This window comes from Zonotrichia leucophrys, chromosome 9, assembly GCF_028769735.1.
Source record: "Zonotrichia leucophrys gambelii isolate GWCS_2022_RI chromosome 9, RI_Zleu_2.0, whole genome shotgun sequence".
In the NCBI taxonomy this organism is placed as follows: domain Eukaryota; kingdom Metazoa; phylum Chordata; class Aves; order Passeriformes; family Passerellidae; genus Zonotrichia; species Zonotrichia leucophrys.
In genome coordinates, this window is record NC_088179.1 from 7,119,346 (window position 1) to 7,139,390 (window position 20,045).

Below are 20,045 nucleotides of genomic sequence, written 5' to 3' on the forward strand. Positions count from 1 at the left end.
ACTATACATCAGCATTTCACTCCCAAAAACACCAAGTGCACAAAAGCATCCTTATTTAATAATGACATCAGTCTAGCCTGAGACGTGCGTTAGCACATTATACAAATAAACAGAAGTTAAAGTTGGCTGAAGTTCACTATTTGCAGTATTTAATAAAACAATGTTACAATTATGTTGTTTAAAAACATATTTTTGCATGATTACTGTATTTTGCAACCTACAGGAAAAGTTTTGCAAGCGCAAATCTCACTTCATGCTGAATACATGTTAGACTTTATGAAACAGGAAGGTCATATCCAAAAAAATACCAACCCACCAAAAAACCACCAACAAAACAACAACCCTCATTTAAGACTGAATTACTTAATTCCTTACTGAAACCAATGGCAGCTGAAAGAGAAAAACACCAACACTGATTATTTTTTTGCTAATTCTGAAGTATTGATCCACCTTGCCAATTCTGTAATCTTAGGTCCCAAATCAAATATTGTAATGATCCTATGTATTAACCTGTGAACCAAGTAAGAGCTCACATTTGATCTTGGCCTATTATTTTGCCATTTCTTCAAGGTGATTTGCATTATACAGCAATACAAACCTTGCAGGTAAAACTGTTAATAGCTGGTTTAAGTGCATTTTCTGAAATATATTAGAATTACAAAAACAAGGTTAGCACATTCCCAAGAAAGCACTGTTAATTTTAACTGCAGAGTCCTTGTCATACATCAGAATAACATCAGAAGAGAGAACTGAAATGTTTGTCAAAGAATCTGAGAATTTCTGTACTGTGCAGTGCCAAGACCGAAGGTGTGAGCCTGCACTGAGCACTGTTCCCCTGACTGTGCTTTAGAAATACAACCGCAGAACCTGGGAAGTGTGAGGTTAACAGCACCAAGAGCTGCTCAATGGTAGAACTTGTACACAGAAGTAGAAAAAGGCAAACAGCAATGAAGGCTGAAATCCATTTCCCAGTTTACTGCAGCTGCATGCACAAATGCACAACACCAACCTTCTGAAGGGAAGCAGCTACAGAGCTCCATGACAAACCCCAGCCTGAGGCTGCAAACACCCAGGAAAAGGCACTACAGCACATCCCCACAAACGTGCTTTAGAGAATGAGGGCAGCAACTTCCAAAGATGAGGAACTCTCAGAATCTTCATTTGTCTGCAGCATTGCATGAGATGCACAAGTTGCCTTCAACTGAGGACAGACCTGTTTACACTCCCCACGCTTCCCCCTGCCCCCAAATCGAGGACATGTTTTATTCCCTTGACAAGGACCTGAAGACTCTTCATCTTTCTTGATGCAATTAACTGATTAGCCTGAACTCTTCATTAAATCCCCTTCCATCCCATTCCCCATGCTGTTCACCAACAAACAAAACCACTCACTTCTAGATGATAAAAGACCAAGTACTGCCTTGTCTTTGTCTACTTGGGCAAAATAAAGGAGCTCTTCTTATAGCCTAAAGATTAAAAACTGTCACATTTCATGTGCCAGAGATGAACTTTTAGGTATAAAGCTAATGTCACTTAAATTTTATACACTATCTATCTCTATATATCAGATTATTAGCAAGCATAGAAATAGAAAATAAATCCTATTCCTTATTCCGTTATCACACCTTTATCAGTCCATTCCAGATTGCCAGTACTCACAGACTGGCTGTAAAATTTGACAGGACTTAGGAACTTCAATAGTTGTCAGAATTCATCTGTAAAGTGCCCATGGCCTATAAAAACACCTCAATATTTGTTTTTGTGCAGGAAAGGCACAGGCAACAATAGATAAAGTGTTGCCAACCCATGTTTTGATTTGATCAGCACAACCATAACTCAGCTCAGTCGCCTTTAACTCCCCCTTGTTAATGACCCCAAAGCACAGAATATTCAAATCAAGCAGCAAATATTTGTAGCTGCTAAAATACACGAAAGTTACACTGCAGATATAAAATAGGAATTATTTCTACAGAGATGAAAATACATGAGAACTATGAAAAATCTGCTCTTCTCTGACTTTTTAGTGGCAGAGCAAACTTCTCACAGACTGGTAAATGAGCAAAGGAGGAGGGATTGTTACATATAATTTACACAAATAACTGCAGGCACATTTCTGAAAGACAAAAACAATTAAAATATACAAAGCTGTAGCAGAGTGGGTAAAAAAACTGATTAGGAAGAATTAAACCAGGAGTCAGTGCAAAAACACTGTTTATAGCTTACACAGCAACAAGTTACTGTTTTGAAAGGTTACATTTTTCATTTCACAAATTTACAACTGAAAAAGCAGGCATGGATGTTTTCTAGAGAAGACTGCTCACATTGCTATTTTTCACTTAGTACAGTTTCATGCATACATTTTCCAGAGAGCCTGTTTAAAGCCAGGCCAAAGCAGATAACCACTAAAAAGACATCATTCAATTACTGAGCATGTTCTGTTTTGTTGGGGGTTTTTTTCCATATTTATTGTCACCTCTCATTTGCAGATATGACTGTAGGATGAAGCTACAAAGTTACAGATCCTTACCTGCCACACCAGCTGACATCATGTGTACCTGGGTAGAATCTGGATTGAAAATATTGTTCAACTTTTCCTTGCAATTTGAATAAGCAGCAAAATATATTGCTCTAAAATTAGAACAAAATCCAAGTTAGATTATGTTTTACATTTCAAAATTCTCAACAAGCAGCACCCTTGACTTCACTGGGCTAAAACTCCCTTCCCCAGTAAAGAACTACTCAAGGATTAATTCTTGCAAAGTAGTGGGACTATTCTAAGAATGGAAATAAAGACTAAACATGACACTTGACTTTTTTCCACACAACAGCTCCAATTACCAGTTACTGAGGGAAAGGACAGATAGTTTGAAATATGGCACTGATTTTTGTGACACTAGGAAGTTCAGCCAGGGAAGAAAAACACTGAAAAAGTTTTAGTATTCTTCAACATAAATAATAGAACAAACTTTCTCTAATGGACCTAAAGTCATTTCAGTAGCAGGGTAATTTGAAGAGCGCTACCAAGTATGCAGCTTCTTAAAAGAAACAAATAACATTCCTATTACTATAGCATTTAACATTTAAATGTTGATAACTTGATGTTATAAATATTTATACTTTAAATGCTAGAACAGCTCTGAAACATTTCGTTTCCAGACTTCTGTATTTATAACAGACACTGATTTTTGTCTCTCAACACACCATGAAAAATGTTGTAAACTTGTGCTACACAAGTCTGTGAGCTGGTATCCAAACAAAGCTAGGCAAAGTCAGCAATGCAATTCAATATATTACAAAAAATGGTTGCTTTCACTCATTAGATCTAAAAAACTTATTTTAAGCACATATAAACCTCACACTTTGGGTTGTAATTCAGTTGTTTTAAATCTACAGACACCCCTCTGCAAGAGAAAAAAAAAATGAATGTGCCATTTTCCCAAGCAGAACATTAACCTCATTAGCTGTGTGAACATGTTTTTCTTTATTACAAAGAAGATAAAGAGCTTGCTTTATGGGTGTAATTTCTAAAATGGAACCTGAACTCAGTTAAGTACACTGGATGTGTTATGAAATATGCTTCTCTACAGCTTATTTAAACAAAGAGCTGATGTTAAATCCACTTAGCTAATGCTTAATTGAAATGAAGTACTGGTTGCAGACAGAATCAGCCAGAGGGAAATGAAGATGTGCTTATAAATAAGGTTTACACACTACATCAAGCAGACATTTTAGCAAGCTAAGTATTTCACCTAGGGGAAGAAACAAAGGGAAACAGAAGATTTAACATATAATTAATTGAAAAGAAATATATATTTTTTTTCCAACTGAGGATGTTCTTCATGGATGACAGTCACTTATGCAATGGATCCCATTCCTGGGTAAAAACTGCTATTAAAGCGATATCAATATTGAATATTTGGCAGAGCAGACTGATCTACTGCACTAAAGTACAGGCTCTCCAGACTAGAAGTGTTGATATCCCATAGGTGTCAAGAACAAAAATGCTAGTGGGTTTACTTCAGCTTTTCCAAAGGGCAGTGCTAAGTTAGTGATCAGAAAGCACCTCTGATATTCCTAAATCCTTAAAAAAACTGCTAAAATAAAGATAAGCTAATTCTTTCATTAAATTTTTTTCTTATTTATGCAGATGATCTAAAGAACCTCATCAGAACTAAAGTTCAGCTTAGTAGTATTTCTCAGAAATATTCAAATACTTAAAACCAGTAAAGTTAAGATAATCTCCAACTGAAGGTGCAGGAGATAGAAATGTTTTCTCTTCAAACAAAACAAATAAACAAAAGCAAGATGCTAAGTCAAGGAAAAAATAAAACCTTTGTGGAATAGATTCCTTCTGCATAAAGGCTCTTCTCTTAAACAGAAAAGAAAAAAAAAGGAGCCAGGAAACAACTTCCAGTATCCTCATCCAGGCCTAAGGAATATATTAATTTTACACAGCTTTGTTTTACACTCTTTCCATGTACTCTCCCATTTTTGGACTGAACTTCAGCTGACAGCTCTATGTAAGGATAAATTCAAACTCTGGCAAAATGTTCTCTCTGCCTGCCTGCCAGCAGCAGCTGAGGAACTGGAGTATTTGTGCTGATGCAGAGCAACAGACAACAACACCACCAGTGCCAACTAGATCAGATTTACATCCTGCACTGCCCCAGTACCCTCTGGGGCCCAGGCACTGCTGGATCTGCTTTCCCTGGGACAGCTGCTAAGTCTCTCCTCCCACCCAGTGTCTCACCCTTTATATCAGAACAGGCCTCCTCCTGCAAGGGAGCACCAGGCTGTGCTTCACCAGAACTCAGCAAGAAGACCCTGTTTTGTGTTTTGAGGCTTCAATCACATAATTGCTTCCTGAAGATGATGGATTAACTGAAAGCTAAGTCCATCTTTGTATTTTCCAAGATCCAAACTTGTAGCTTACATGTGCAATTCCTTAAGAATTTTTCTTTTTAACTGGACAAAACTCTGCATAAGGGACAGCACCCAACAGTAAATACTATTCAATAGCACATAGGATAGGAAATGCTGAGACAGCTGGAGCTCTGATGTACTTAAATGGCTCAATTCCTCAGGCAAAAAGTTACCCCAGGAACCAAAGGTTACTTGCTGCTAATTTAGTCTTTACAACTGCAGATGCAAGACTTGTTTCAAATACACATTAAAGCCTTTAATGTATTTGATTTATTGTGCATGGTTGTACTTACCTGGAAGGAGCAACGCCAACTAAATTAGGACCCAGCCCCCTGAACAGAGAACGAGGGCCTTCATTTTGCAAGATCATCCTAGAAAACAAGAATACAATACTGTAACATTCAAAGCAAAATCATGGAATGCACTAATCACCAGAACTACATCATGTGAAAAACTTTCATAATTACTGGCAATAATACAGAGAAGACCACAGAAAATTAGTCATTTCCTAGAATCAGCATTAAAAATTCCATTATTGCTCAAAATACCATGAAAACCATAAACCAAATGCAGAAATAAGACTTGAGATCTCAATACAGATTTATCTTCTATGTAGGAACACATACACACACAGAGTTGTCTGTTAGGAAGTTAAAGAAAGTGTCCCTGAGTCAGGGAGAAAACACTAAGCATGGAAACATTGCCATTCATGTAGGTTGTAGATAGTTCAGGAGCAAAACCACTTAATTCTGCACAACATTGCTTTCACCACCCTTCAGCTCCCAAGGTTTGTGAACTTTGAGTGGGAGGGCAACCTTGCACATTTGTGGAATTTACAGGAAAGCACGATAACAGCAAGTTGAGACTTCAAATAAAGCATTATTACTTAGTTCTGCAATATGGATCCCACATGGTTGGGGATTTTGGGAAGAGCTGAAGACCTATGCAGCAAGGTACCCTGGCACAGTAAGAGACTATGCATGAATATTCAGTTCTAGTGAAATCAGTCTGCCCCACAATCTAGATGCTAATCACACTGGTATTTTAAAAAGTATGGTAGGACATGGGAGGAGAAACAAGGACTACCTGCATCCCATTACTGGGAATTGCTCTTGCAATTACTTTAGAACCAGATTTAAAGTTAAGAATTAACTACATCCCCAGATGCTACAAAATGGAATCCTGTGCTTACTGATTTAGAAACAATGGTAAAGGTACACAAATAGTTTTGTATATTTCTTCTTCAAAGAGCCATGCAGGTTAATGACAAGTCAATTACTCAATAAAGCCTTCTATAAATGGCCATTTTGTTTGGAATTTACTGTCAGAACAAACAAGTGAAAGCAATCTATAGCACTAAAAGAGATTCCAAACCTATTCTGAGTTCCTTATTTCAATGGCACTCATTCATTGCTCTGCTGCTAAGTCAAATTAAAAGTTTACCTTTGCTTCCACTAAGCAAAAACAAACCAGTGGCCCTGCAGTTACCACTGCTTTTCAGGAATACTGACATTTCATGTGTCCAGCAACATCCCAGCTTTTGGTCCATAACAATCAGCTATGAGTTCACTATTCTGCTGCTCCACAGCAGTAATTGGAATACTGAACACACATTCAAAGATACCTTGGAAATACAAATGATTTGGACCTGTCTGTCATGATGAAAGCATTTTAATGCCTTGCAATGCCTTAATGCCAAATTAACAGGACCTGTATCTGCCTAGACCGCTACTACCACACAATGTGCTACACATGTATATATATGCACATATAGCTAGACATGTATTCAAAGCAACAGGAATTTCAGGGTCTTTGAAGTTAGGAATGAAGTGTATCAGGTCTGTTTGCCTCTTTTGGATCTACAGTTCCAGATTCTGACAGGGCAGCAAAGAGCTAAAGAGAGGTTGCAGCAGACAGGATGATAATGGAGGTAGTTACTGATGCTGTTTTGCATTCAGACACCAGCTGGAAGAGTGTCAGAAGCTGCACTGGAAATCAGACACAAACTTCTTACATTAAAGAGCAGATCCCAGGGCCTGCACTTGTTTATTGAGAGCAGTTACAGGCAAATCCATGGTTGGAAGAGCAGGAAAGTGCTCCACACAGCCTCAGCTGACTGTTATGTCACATGGAGAGCCTCCACTGGGAGGCTCATGAGATTTCCATTAGCAAGACATGAGGTTTAAATTGTGCAACATGAATGATGAGAAAATGTAATATGACACGCAACACAGATATATGAGAACAAAAGAATTTGCTTTTGTTGCCAGAGAATAGAGTCACCTGTTTTTCTGAGTTTGTTTCCTGACAGAGATGCCTTTCAAGTCACCTCCACTGATGCTTAGGATGCAGAAGTGATTCTACAGCAGTCAGTTCACTGAAATTCTGACATAATTTGCCTGAATCACTCTGCTTTTAGACTGAGTAATGTGAGCCTTGAGCACTGCACCAAATTTGCTATGACACAATCAAAGTCTGACAGCTATGAGTCAAAAAATATCCAATGACAGTAAGGACCTGACAGTGACAAAGAAATCCAGTTTTATTTCCCCACTAAACAGCCCTAACCTTAACCAAGAGTAATTATGTCCTGCATGTATGTATGTTTATTATCGTAGTCCATTGCCATGTCATTTGGGATTTTTTCATGTTTACTGTATTTAAAGAACTTGAAACCCAGGCTTTGCATCTCAGTCCTTTGATAATGGCCTGAAAGAAAACACAGCTAAGCAAAGGACAAAAGCAGCAGAAGAGATACATTCTTGTATTACAGATGTACATCATGTGTGAGAGGGCAATTGTTAAAGACAAACAAGTCAATAAATTTCATCATGGGCTACCTCTACCTCAGTCTGAATTTGCTTTCTGGGAATACCAAGTTATTTCCAGTTTCATTTAAGGCATAGCAGGCTTCTAGCATTACAAAAATACACCTATTCAGCCTGCTATTCATTGATATACATTTCTAAATGGAAAATAAATTCATAACCAAGCATTCAGAAAGAAGCTGGAGCACTCTACTTCCATCAAGAGTAGCCATTAAGTCAAGCAGATCTCCTTGCTGGTCACAATCCAAGCCTTTCCTTCCCAACATGTTCCCAACATGTTCACCCATCAGACCCTGAATAAAGAGCCATGAAAAGGCTCTGAACCCAAACTTTCATGATAAGAATGATCTTCCATTCAAGGAGCTATATGGGTACAACCCCCACTTAAGCAAATCCTATGCTCTAACCAGATTAAGTTTAAACCCTACACTTCACTGCCAGAAGGGGCTCCCCACAAACTACTTGTTACTAATTAATTAAGAATAGAAGTTGTCAAAACTCAATCAATTTTCTAATGCAAGAAGCAGCAGCAGATCCCTCCTGTAGGAAATGTCCCCTCATCCCCAAATACTGAGGGTACCCCCACCCTGAACTGACCAGTCAGAGTCCCCCAGGAAAGTGAACCCTCCCTGTGGGCCATACAAGCAGTTGAACTGCAGGATTACAACTTCCCTGCTGGCTCCTGAACGGCACAAGCACAGCAAACAAGGAAAGGCAGCCCCCATTCAGTCAGGCACTACACAAAACACACAGATCACTGCAAGAGCCAAAATCAGCTATTTCTTACTAGCTCTAAAAGAATGTTACAAGTCACACATCCAACAGAAGATATTCAAAGACAAACTGTGTGGGGGTGGTGAAAGCTGAAAGAGACTAAGAAACTAAGTCAATTTTAATTGCCTCCATATTCAGTAACTTCTATGATTAGGACACAAAACAGTTTTAAAAAAGTCTTATACTAATGCTTTTTCAGGATGAAAATAGGAGTCTGACACCCACAAAATTAGTGAATTTTGGGGATGCAGTTTGGAGCTGTGAGTTGTACAGGGTACACGTGCTCTGGCTACTTCAACATCCAAACTCAAGCATGAAGGACATTAAAAAAATATGGAAACACAGTTAATTAAAAGGCAAAAAATGGAAAATCATCTCCTGGTAGCATAACGACAGATATAGAAGTCTGAATCTTTTATATAGATTTTGATCTCCTCCCTCCCCAAAATGAAGCCAAGCCCCTGGGCCAGGTACACTCACTTCAGACAGTGCAGAGGTCCAGGAGAAACTCTAGCTACTCGGTTGACAGTAGCACCATTCAGAGTGTTGAGATGAACTTCAGAGATGTAGAGAGTCACAGAGGAGGACTGCAGGCGTGTTTTTACAACTTCCAGTGGACATGTCAGAATTGCACCAACAGTACCTCCACATCTGCAAAGATAAACAGGATCATGTTCTTAAAAGAAACTGAAGGATACATTCACACAGAATTGACATCATACTCAACACAGTCCCACTGCAAGAAGTGAAGCACCAATGGGAACGTGTGTGACAATGCCAGTTATGTGCCCTTGAAGGCAAGCAAACTGCAAAGTCAGTCTGCAAACCCCTCAACTTGAAGTGAAAATTTAAACAGACAAAATGTAGCGAAGGTGCAGAGTACACACTGTTCAAATCAGTTCTGGAAAGAAGCTCAGTAGCTTCAATGTTTAACTTCTTATGATAAATTTTACCTTTTTCTTTAATGTTTAATGTGCTCCTGACCACAAAAAAGGTGCCAAAAATCCTTAAGGGCAGAAAAGATTTATGCAATATGCACACAGGACTATGCGTAAAAAAACTAAATTGGTGTTGCAATTTAGTAACATCTTCAAAAGCCTGACTGTATTTCAGTCATTGCATCACAAAAGCAGCGATTGTCCACGTGCTTCCCAAGCTCTGCCCACTTCAGCAAGGCTGACCAGGTACTGCAGAGTAGAAACTGCAAAGCCAGAAGAGCTCAGGTGGCTGAGCAGGTGAAGACTTGCTGGGTTTGCTTCAGTCTGTCTCTCACTCCTGAGAGCAAACCAAAGCAAGCCATGCACAACTTGTGCTGACAGCAGTTCCTGCCCTTATACTCAAGCACAGGGCAGCCAGAGCACTCTGCCCTGCCCAGCTCTGCTCACAGCCTTCCTGGGCTTCAGAACTCAGTTATTCATGTCTGCAGCCCTAGCTCTGCAACTACAGCCTTGCAGGGGAAAACAGCAAATCCACAAATTCTGAGTTCCAAGACAGTCTCCTGAACCTTTTCAGGGATCAGTATTCTAAACATTGCTAAACATCCTTTTTAAAACTATGGCCAAGCCACTACCTATCTCCTTTAAAAAACAAACAATCTAAGCCAAAGAAGCAAACCTAGATTTCAGTTCAAGTATTAATGCTAACTACAGATCAGTCTGAAATCCACTAACACATAAATACAATTTGTACTAAAGTCAAAGGGCCCATACTTGCTTCCCCTAATAAATATATATAATAATATATACATAACAGGAAGTGCTTGGTTCTGACAAGACAGTTATCAGCTATTTTTTTTTCTAAGGCAAGAAGCTCAAACACCTCCAAACCCTTTAATAAGCTGTAAGCCTGTTCAAGTACTTTTAGCTTTTTTCCCAAAATGAAAAGGAGAGAATCAGTCCAAATTAGGAGTAATAGCTAAGACTCAAGATATCCTATAAATTTTCATAGGAGGGTAGTCTGATGACTCCCCTACAACAGAGAACACCAAAAATACAGCAATGCAGCCTACAAACCTAATCTGTCTGCATGAAGTGCTGCCAAGTAGAAGCTGGATGGTCACTTAACACTCCATTTAAACCCAGTGACCTAGAGGTATCCTATTACTAAGCCTAAAGGCATCCTGCCTGTTCCTAGCTCCAACATTAGACTGCAGTCTTTTCTCTTTCAAGGTTTAACTGAGGTAAGATATTGAGTTTCTATGCCAGTCTGGAAAGAAGTGTTATCACAGGAAGATGAAAGACAGTCTTTCAGTGGGTGCTGCACACATGCAGTTCCAGCCTGACACAGACACTAGAGCAGCCTGCTCTGAATGAGCAATTCACTTGCTTCTAAGAGTAAGCTACAAATAGACTTACTTTAAAATTAAGAGTTGCAGAAAGAGGATAGATATGCTAATATTTATTTTAGCCAGGGATGGAAATAGTAAAAGCTGGTAATGTGAAGGTTCAAAACAAGAACAGCACACGAGAAGCACACGTAGGTCAGCTCCCAAAACAATTTGACCTGAAGCTACTGAAGCTCTAAAGCTCTGAGACAGACAAGATTGTGTTTCCTGCAGTTTAAGCAGACCCCACTCCATGGTAACATGCCTCTTCAGGCAATGAGGGAAGTTGGCTTTAGAGTTTACTTCCTTTCCTGCAACTCCTCCATTTCTGTTCTCCTCGAGCTTACTCTCTTGAAAACTTCTCTGCATTTATTTTGGACACGTTACACAAGAACATGTTTTCAAGCAACAGTAATCACAAGAGAAAGCACAAGGTATGATTTCTATTAATGAGATAAATGCTATGGAAGTAGGGAAGAAATGAGGACAAAAAACTTGAGCTGCATTCTTGAACAGGGCTTGGAGTTTGGAGCCCTTATCCCTCTTACGCCCCTCCTACAGCAGAGCAGAAACATTTTCTGAAGTTGAAGATTAACACTGAGCTGGAGCTCATGCCCTGCGTGCTCCCCTGCAGCACACCCCCATCCCAAGGGATGTGTGAGTGCAGCACTGCCACCAGACACTCAGGGGATGGTCAGACAGCCCTCACTCGGCAGGGGACTCCTGGGCAGGGGCTGATGCACAGCTGCTCTGTGCTTGCTGCTCTGGCTGCAGCAGGCACTGGGCACTGACAGGCAGCACACACAGCAGTGGCAGCACCACGCTCACAGGCATCCTACAGAAGCAGCAGATTCACCTGCCTGCCTTTAAGAGCCTCTTCCTGCCCCACATTCTGCCATTCAAATAATTTCAATTAATCAGCACCCTTGGCAGTTGCTTGCTGTTGTGTTTCTTTGGTTAGGCTTTTCTTCAACAATTTAAGATGTCTCCACTGAACCCAAGAATATTTTCAGTGTTTTCCACTAACTATTGATAGTTTGAATTAAAATTCTTCTCTGTCCCTGATCTTCAAGATCTCAAATCTCTTCTTACAGCTGAACAAAGCTAAGAAGTTTTACAGTGCTGTGTGGTTCTGTAATGTGAGTCTTGGCAAAATCCCCAAATTCTACTTCTGTCAAAGTAACACATCACTTTCCCAGCCCTCAAAAAGCCCCATATAACAGAGACAACATCTGAAACGGAAGGAGTGCAAGAAATGTTTTGATATGTTGAGGAACCAGAACTTTCTCAATGGTCACAAGATCCACTAAGTTGGAATTACAAAGGCACAATCCAGTAACTACCCTGACCTGTCTATTTCACTTGACCTTTAAGATAAACACCTCAAGGCTCAACAAAAATCTGTTTATGAAAAACTGTCAATAAACAGAGCTTGTGGGTAAACAAAGAAGAGAAACAATTAAAAATATGCGCTCTGTACAAATAAGCAACTTTTAAGAAGCACAGCAGCTGTTCTGTTACAGCATCAAGGACAGTGGATTTTACTTAGAAATGTATTTCCAGCCCTGCTTATTTAACACACTCCTGGGAATACCCCCAGAGACAGCTGCATTTTTGTGCTCGAGTCCTGGCAGGTCACTGACAGCCAGCCACCAGCTCCAGCCTACAAGTGCTCTATAAGTGGCCAGCAGATTGCTGCCACCTTTCCTGCTCCCCTCCTCCCTGGCTCAAATTAAGGGGAATACTTTTAGTTTGTGGTTTAAAACAAATTAGAAACTAGAACAGTTCAGAAAAAGATTTTTTTTTCGCAGTATGAAAAAATAGAAAAAATATAAGATTTCTTCTCAAGAATGCAGGTGGGATTTTGGAAAATACTTCAGAAATTTCTACTACCTAAAACCACTCTGGGCTTGAGTTTCTCCAGTCATGCATGCACCAGGCCCCAACAAGTGTGACCTGTAGGAACATTTACTAATGTGTAACTTTTTCTCCAGGATTAGATGGATTTCACCTGCTAGAGGTAAGTAGGTAAACTCCTGCTGACACAGTATAAATGGGAAGGGAAGAATGGCAAGACAGACACTCCTATGTCTCAATGCTTACTGCAGTTTCCAGTGAATGCTATTCAGAAAATCACTTGCTCATTTTACCTATCCTAAATGTGCTATTTGCCTCTAATCAATGTTTACTACAAGCCTTCTTCAGCTTTACCACATGAGTATAAAAAATCTTGCAAAGCTGACTTCAAGCAAAAATACCTTGCTCATAAAATGGTATGAGAACTCACCTGCAGGCCCCAAGTAATTTGAAGGGCAGAAAAGCAGAGATCACTAGGTAAATCCACAAAAATAAATACATTGGTTAAAAAAGGGAGACTAAAATCCCACTATTAATACAGTTAAGCTAGAGAATTAAAATTTCAACTTGACCCTTCTTGTATAAGCTAAGAGATGTCACATTCAGTGGAACAAGCTACATGGACATCACAAGATAAATTTATCATCTGTAGGATCACAACAAACCTAAAAGAAAACAATAAAACCAAGAAGCGTTGTCTACTTGACATCTCTTGAACTGAAGAGCCTAGGAAGAGGATAATGTCCTAAACTATGGAGAACATTTCTCCTCCAGAAAGCATATACTGAAAAGAAAAAAAAAAAACCAAACAACAACTACCCACAACACATGTAATTTGATCCCAACTGGTGAATTAGACCATCATCCCACTGGTTTAACAGAAACAAATCTGGAACTACTGGGCTTTAAATTCTGCTAACTGTTCAATAGCTACAGCTCTGACAACCATTTTCCTCAGACACCTCTGCACTATTTGTGTGACAATCCAAGGAAAAAATACACACATGCTTCACAAACCTCAGCCTGTTTGGCACTCAGATCCCAGGTTCTCCTTCCAGACATGGCTACACACCAAAGTTTTCTCTTATAATTGCAAGGTTAAGGTATCAGCTGAGGAGTCCCTGCCCTTGTCCAGAGCAGCTCAGTGTCTTCTGCTGGTACCTGTCAGCCCTGCAGGTACCAACAGAGACAGCTCCAGCATGGATGAGGGTCCCACATTCAGCCATGGACTGACTAAAAGTGCTCTAAAGCAGATGGATATCCCCAATGCCAGTGTAGCCTGACTTCCAACTAACACTATCAGTGCATGTTTTTTTAATTCCTTGACATAATGATGCATTTTATGAAAACAAAAGCCATGGCTGTCCAGTGCTAGTTTCAGATTCACCTTTCACAGTAGCCTCAAAGACTTAAAGATAAACCTTGACCCTGTTATCTTGGGTCTACATTAAATCATGTATTTTACCAGCTACTTATCTTTTCTGTAGGAAATGAAAGTTCTATGCAAACACTGGCTGTCAAATGAAACAGCATGTAAACTGAGCTCAAAATTCTGTCCAAAAAAAAGTATCCAAGCCACTTACAAGCAGAACAGAACTTTTCTCTCTTCATCAGTTACTGCAAATTCAGGTTCCAAGCCTATCAGCAGTTTCATGCACATGTTGTACAACCAGAGCAACTTGCACATCAACAAAGCTGCAGCTTTGGATATTACATTTATATTATCAGCCTTCAGAGAGTATAGAAGGGCTTCAGCAAGTACAGCTTCCAGAAACAGCATTCATTAATCCTGAATTTTCACTCTAGTCACTGATTATGTTTCTTTGCTGAAACTTAGAAAGTGTAAGTTAAGCTCACATCCATAAACCACAAATACTAATCAAACTTGTGGTGTGTAATGAACAGCATAAAAATAAAATCCCCCGATGTGCTGCCACATAGAAACTTACAAGTGAAAACAGGAAAAACACCACCAGGGGATCAAGCATCACTGGGTTCCATTATCCAAAACAAACATCAACATGAACAGTGTAGCCTTTATTAAGAGACTGGGTAAATCAATATTTACAGGAACATTTGTATTAAGTAAAACCAGCTCAAAGCATCTAGAAAGAAATGTGAGAAAAACAGCAGTGGCACAGTTTCTCAAGTACTGACAGCAATTTTCATGTAATTTAGTAACCCCATGGAGCAAACCCCAAGCTTTAAACAAACACTGTTATTTCACACAAAAGTGTATCTGAATATAAATATAACCTCAAGTTTGGACAGAAAAGCACTAACCTCCTTCTCACTTGCTCTGAAATACATCCAGAGTTATGCCACAAATGTGTTTTAGGGCAGAGAGGAGCTGAGTGCTTGGCAACCCAGGTATGGCTCAAGGGGCTGTTTCCTGACATGGTGTAAAAGAGCCCCCATCATCACAATACCTGCTACACATTATTAACAAGTTTCTGAAATTAGGAAACCCCAAGGGTCTCTCACCTTTCCTTCATACATTTCAGCAGTGTCTGATCTTGCTGAGAACTCAGACACTTATGTTAAATACATTTTCTGTACCTTAATCATTTTAGCCTCTGTAGGGATTTGCTAAGAACCTCTGTCAGACAGAGTATGATTACAGTTACAGACTGATTTGAGACAGTTCTATAATCAAGATAAATAAAGAAGCTCCTCCCTATACTTCCTCATACACTAAATTAGAAAAGAGCCAAATTTCTGCAAGAAACACCAAAAGTGAAGAAGCAAAGCTGAGACTATCCAAGTGTGAAGTCAGAAAAGCAGCTGTCCACCTCCTAACCCAAACCCCTCCTTTTGCTGAGGAAACAACACTCACACAAGTTCCCTGCTCTGATGGAAGTTTGTATGATACACCATCACTATCATAACCTTCTGGAAATGAAGAATAAATCATGAAAACCTAAACACCATTTTTGTAGCCAACAGCTGAATTTTCACTGTATGGTTGCAAGGCCGTACATCCAAAACATATTAATCTTTTCTATATAGCAAAACATTAACATTTTCTACTACTTTTTAAAATGAGTCTAACAACTAAAAAAGGCAACCATAACTTACTACTTGAACTAAAAATGTTCATCTACATCCCACATGTCAATCACATGACTTTTTGATTTAAGAATGAAGAATGTTGAATAAATAGTACCTGAGTTTATACTACCAACATAATGCCTACAGTGACAACAGCTGCTGTTTGACTAAGTGGGAGAAGAAGAGAAGATACACAAAAAAACCTCAAACACAAAAAACTCCATACAGCCTAAGCAGCTACAGAGAAATCCGAGCATAGTCCCACTTATGATACTAAACCAGCAATGTCATCTGTCAAAGTTTCATTACAGAAAGCAGGAACTGAAGAATGAACTTGAACATCTGGGGATGGAAGAAAAAAAAAAGGCACCAGCGGATAGAGATAACCATGTTGTTTCCATAGAGGCTCTGGTGCAACTTAAAGGCAAACAAAGCTACAAAGCTTCCTTCCTCTAAGTCTCACTGAAGATTAAAGATCACTCAGGTGATCTGCAGGGCACCATGCTTGCAAAGTCATGAGATGGCCCCAAAAAACTCTTCCACTGCCAAATGTGACCAAATACACAGTGTTAGCTTGGCTGAACTAAGGTTACAGGGCACATGTGGCTCACACTCAGCATTAACCCCTGACCCAGCTGGCCACCACCTACCCATCGACCAGACTGCTCTGCAATAAATAGGAATGAGCCAGCTGAGCTGAGCAATCCTCATCCGCTCTCAAGTTTCAGGTTTACAAACCTGTTTCTGACATAATGCACAATTCTGCACAGTAATCTCCCCTGTGCAGAGCTGTCAAACTGAAAGGTCACAATCAGGCACCACTCACAGAATCCTTATGGCTTGAAGGGACCTCTGCAGATGATATTGTCTGATGTCCCTGCCAAGGTAGGGTCACCTGGAGCAGGTAACACAGGATCATGTCCAGGTGGGTTTGGGATGTCTCCAGAGAGGGAAACTCCACAACTTCCCTCGGTAGCCAGTTCCACTGCCCTGCCACCCTCAATATAAAGTTCTTCCTCATGTTGAGGTGAAACTTCCTATGTTTTAGTTTATGGCCTCTGCTCATTGTCTTGTTGCTGGCACCACTGAAAAAAGTCTGGAACCATTCTCTTGGCACCCCTTTGAGATATTCATATGCATTAATGAGATCCCCTCTCAGACTGGACCAGAAAACAGGCCCAGCTCCCCCAGTCTGCTCTCATAACACAGATGCCTCACCCTATTTGTAGCCCTCTACTGGATTCTCTGCAGCAGCTCCTGCTATTGCTTTTCTGAACGCTTACAAGGATTATTTCTGCAAAGTCTGCAGAAAACAGTACACACTACTACATCTTGGGCCTCCTGCTGCATAGCCACTCTCCTCTTAAACAGGGTGCAAGAAATCAACAGGATGAAAAAGCCCCCACACAGGCACTGGATCAGGTGTACAATACTTCAAAGTGTGCCAGAAGCAGAGAAAGTACTGACATGTGTCCAAGTCACTCAGACTTGCCCAGAACCACTGTTCCTCCACCTCAAACACCTCCGTCCAGAAGCAGCAAGCTCATTTTTGTCTGTGAGGAGCAAAAAGGGAAATCACAGTTCAAGCTCTCTAATGGGATGCAAGGCTGCATCACTTCTGTATAGTCATGCTCACTACTTAAATACAGTACTACAACCTAGGACCCCCTGCTTCCCCTTTTAGGCTGGGTACCCTTCTCACCCTGCCCCTGGAAGGACCACAGGCTTCACAAATACAGCCCATACATTTTGAATCCTCAAAACATACATTTTAAAACTACTTTAATAGCTGTGAAGATACAAAAGTTACTTCAAACCTAACCAAGGCTACATCTTTATTTCTGAGTACATTTTCCCCTCCCATTTCCTCTGCCTTTGTGGCCGGAGAGCTGGAGGTGCCACAGCCCCACAGGGAAGGGCAGCGCACACCGGAGCGTTAGAACGCACGGCACGGACACAGCGGCTCCGGGCAGAGCGTGCCCAGCGGGCAGTGCCAGCCCGCGAGGCCGCCACGCCAGTCCCGGGGCTGCTCCCTACAGCGGGGAGCCCCCGCACGGCGGGCCCTGCGTGCTTCTCCAGGAAAACGCCAGATCAGGGCTAAACCCGGGAATGCGATCAGAGAGAGGGGCTGGTTTTACGGGAAGCCTCCACCCCGCCTCCCCAAGGGCCCGCGTTCCACCCGTGACACAACGCAACACCGGGGGCCGGGCCCGGCCGCGCGCAGCGGGCCCGGAAAGGCCTCAGGGCACGGGGCGGGAAGCCGAGCGCGGCTTGCTCCCTCCTCCCCGCGGCCCCTCGGGCACGAAGGAGCGGGGCAGCCCCGCAGCCCTACCCAGATGTCCCCAGGCAGCCGTTCCAGGCCGCCGCCGCCCCCAGGCCAGGCCAGCCAGCGGCGGGCACGGGAGCGGGGCCAGACCCGAAGCGCAGGGAGGAGAACGGGAAAGCGCAGGAGCGGCTCCCGGGGCTTCACCTACCCGCCGGCAAAGAGATGCACCAGGGTGTCTCTTTGGCTCATCCTCGTCGCCTGCACCCGGGCGGGAGGAACGACGCGCCGGGCGCTTCCGCCCCACACTTACGGCGCCGCTCCTGGCGGGGCTCAGCATAAATACGGGCGGGCCGGCGCCGGCTCCGCCTCCCGCTGCCGCTGCGGCTCCGCCGGCACACGGGCCGTCAGGGAAGCGGGGCAGGGCCGGGCCCGCCCCTCGCCGCGGCCGCTGCAGCACGGAGAGTGTGTGGCTATGAATATGCTACATGAATATGCATGAACCCCCCAAACAGAGGCTGCTATTGGCTGCGGCAGCGCGACATCAGCGCAGGCACCGGGCCCGCCGCGTGAATATGCAACGAACGTGCTCGCCCCCGATTAAACAGAGGCCGCCGTTGGCTGCCGCGTCTGACGTCACGAGCGCGGTGCCTTATAAGGTCGGGAGTGGGCGGGGCGGGATCTCCGTGAGGCGGCGCCGCCGCGCGTTGGGGGAGCTGGTGGCGGCCGCTGTCCCCGAGCTGTCTGGGCACGGTGCTGTTCCCTGTGCTGTGCCATGACCCTGCCTGAGCAGGGACGTGGTGGCCGCTGTCCCCGGTGTTCCCGAGCTGTCTGGGCACGGTGCTGTTCCCTGTGCTATGCTGTGACCCTGCCTGAGCAGGGACGTACGATAAATGCCCACCGTGGTCCCTTCCAACCTGACTCCTGTTATAGTCGCTGGGGTTGGGAAGGTGGCAACCAGCAAGTGCAGAAAATGTGGGGAAAGGGATGTGAAAAACAGCCCCAGTGCCCTCAGCACCCCAAAACACAGCAGCATTAGGAAGGTGTGCGGTGGCCTTAGGTTTTGTTTCCTCTTACTCTTGAATTCTGGATCATCGCCTCAGCTACTGAAGCAATCCCATCTCCCCAAAGAGGCACCCAAACACTGCTCCTTGGGTGTTTCTGAAGGGACTGTCCTGGCTCACTGGGTGGCTTTCATCTTGGTTTTCCTAAAAATCATAGGGATAAATGATGCCTGTATAACTTAGATCAAAGTTACGAGGTGCTTATATAGCTTGAGTTATAAGGTATCAATATAACCCTAATCATGACTTTTTATATATCAATATAACCTGATATATCTATATAACCTAAATCATGACTTTTTATATATCTATGTAACCTGATATATCTAAGTAACCTGATACCAGTAAAATCTAAATCATGACTTTTTATATATCTATATAACCAGAATCATAGCTCTCCATACCTGTATAACCAGAATCATAGCTCCTGAATCATACCTCTTTATACCTATAAAACCTGAATCATAGTTCTTTATACAATGTAATGGTTCATATATGGTTAAGTAGTTGTTTAATGCTAAATAGACAAAAAAAGAAGATAAAACTTGCCAGGTGGATAGCTTTAGAGATAAAGTGTAGTACTAATGAAAAATTGACAAGTGAAAAGTCAGTTAGCCACAAAATAAAGAATTTAGGCTGGTTAAGACCAGACAGACCAAAGAACACTAACTGCACATGCTCCGAGGACAAAGTTGAAAATTTCAGATATGAAGAAGACCCTGGAAGCCTTCATCAAAGACCCCCAACAACCCCCGAATTGGGGAGACACAAGCTCAGTGCAAAAGAACTGCCTAATAACCATCAGATCATACCACATAAATTGGGTCTGGTGTGTGTGATGGTGTTATAGTGGCATAGGACTCCCCTAAAGAGATACAGAGGGGTTAAAGTCCCCCCCAAAAGGGGTTGGAGTCCCTGAAAGAAATACAAAGGGGTTAGAGGCCCCAAAAGAAGTCTGATGA

The 20,045-nt window shown here is 42.0% G+C and overlaps 1 protein-coding gene across 1 annotated transcript in view; it reads right to left on the reverse strand.

Moving 5' to 3' along the window:
* The window catches only part of SLC25A36 (solute carrier family 25 member 36), a 29,584-nt gene extending 11,011 nt beyond the window's left edge, over nt 1–18,573 (reverse strand). The window contains exons 1-4 of the mRNA XM_064720805.1: nt 18,231–18,573; nt 9,006–9,176; nt 5,217–5,294; nt 2,528–2,628 (exon numbers count right to left, since the gene is read on the reverse strand). Of these exons, the coding sequence (XP_064576875.1) occupies nt 2,528–2,628; nt 5,217–5,294; nt 9,006–9,176; nt 18,231–18,271 (391 nt within the window). The 5' untranslated portion in view covers nt 18,272–18,573. The remainder of the gene's footprint in view (nt 1–2,527; nt 2,629–5,216; nt 5,295–9,005; nt 9,177–18,230) is intronic.
* Between the last annotated feature and the right edge of the window lie 1,472 nt (nt 18,574–20,045).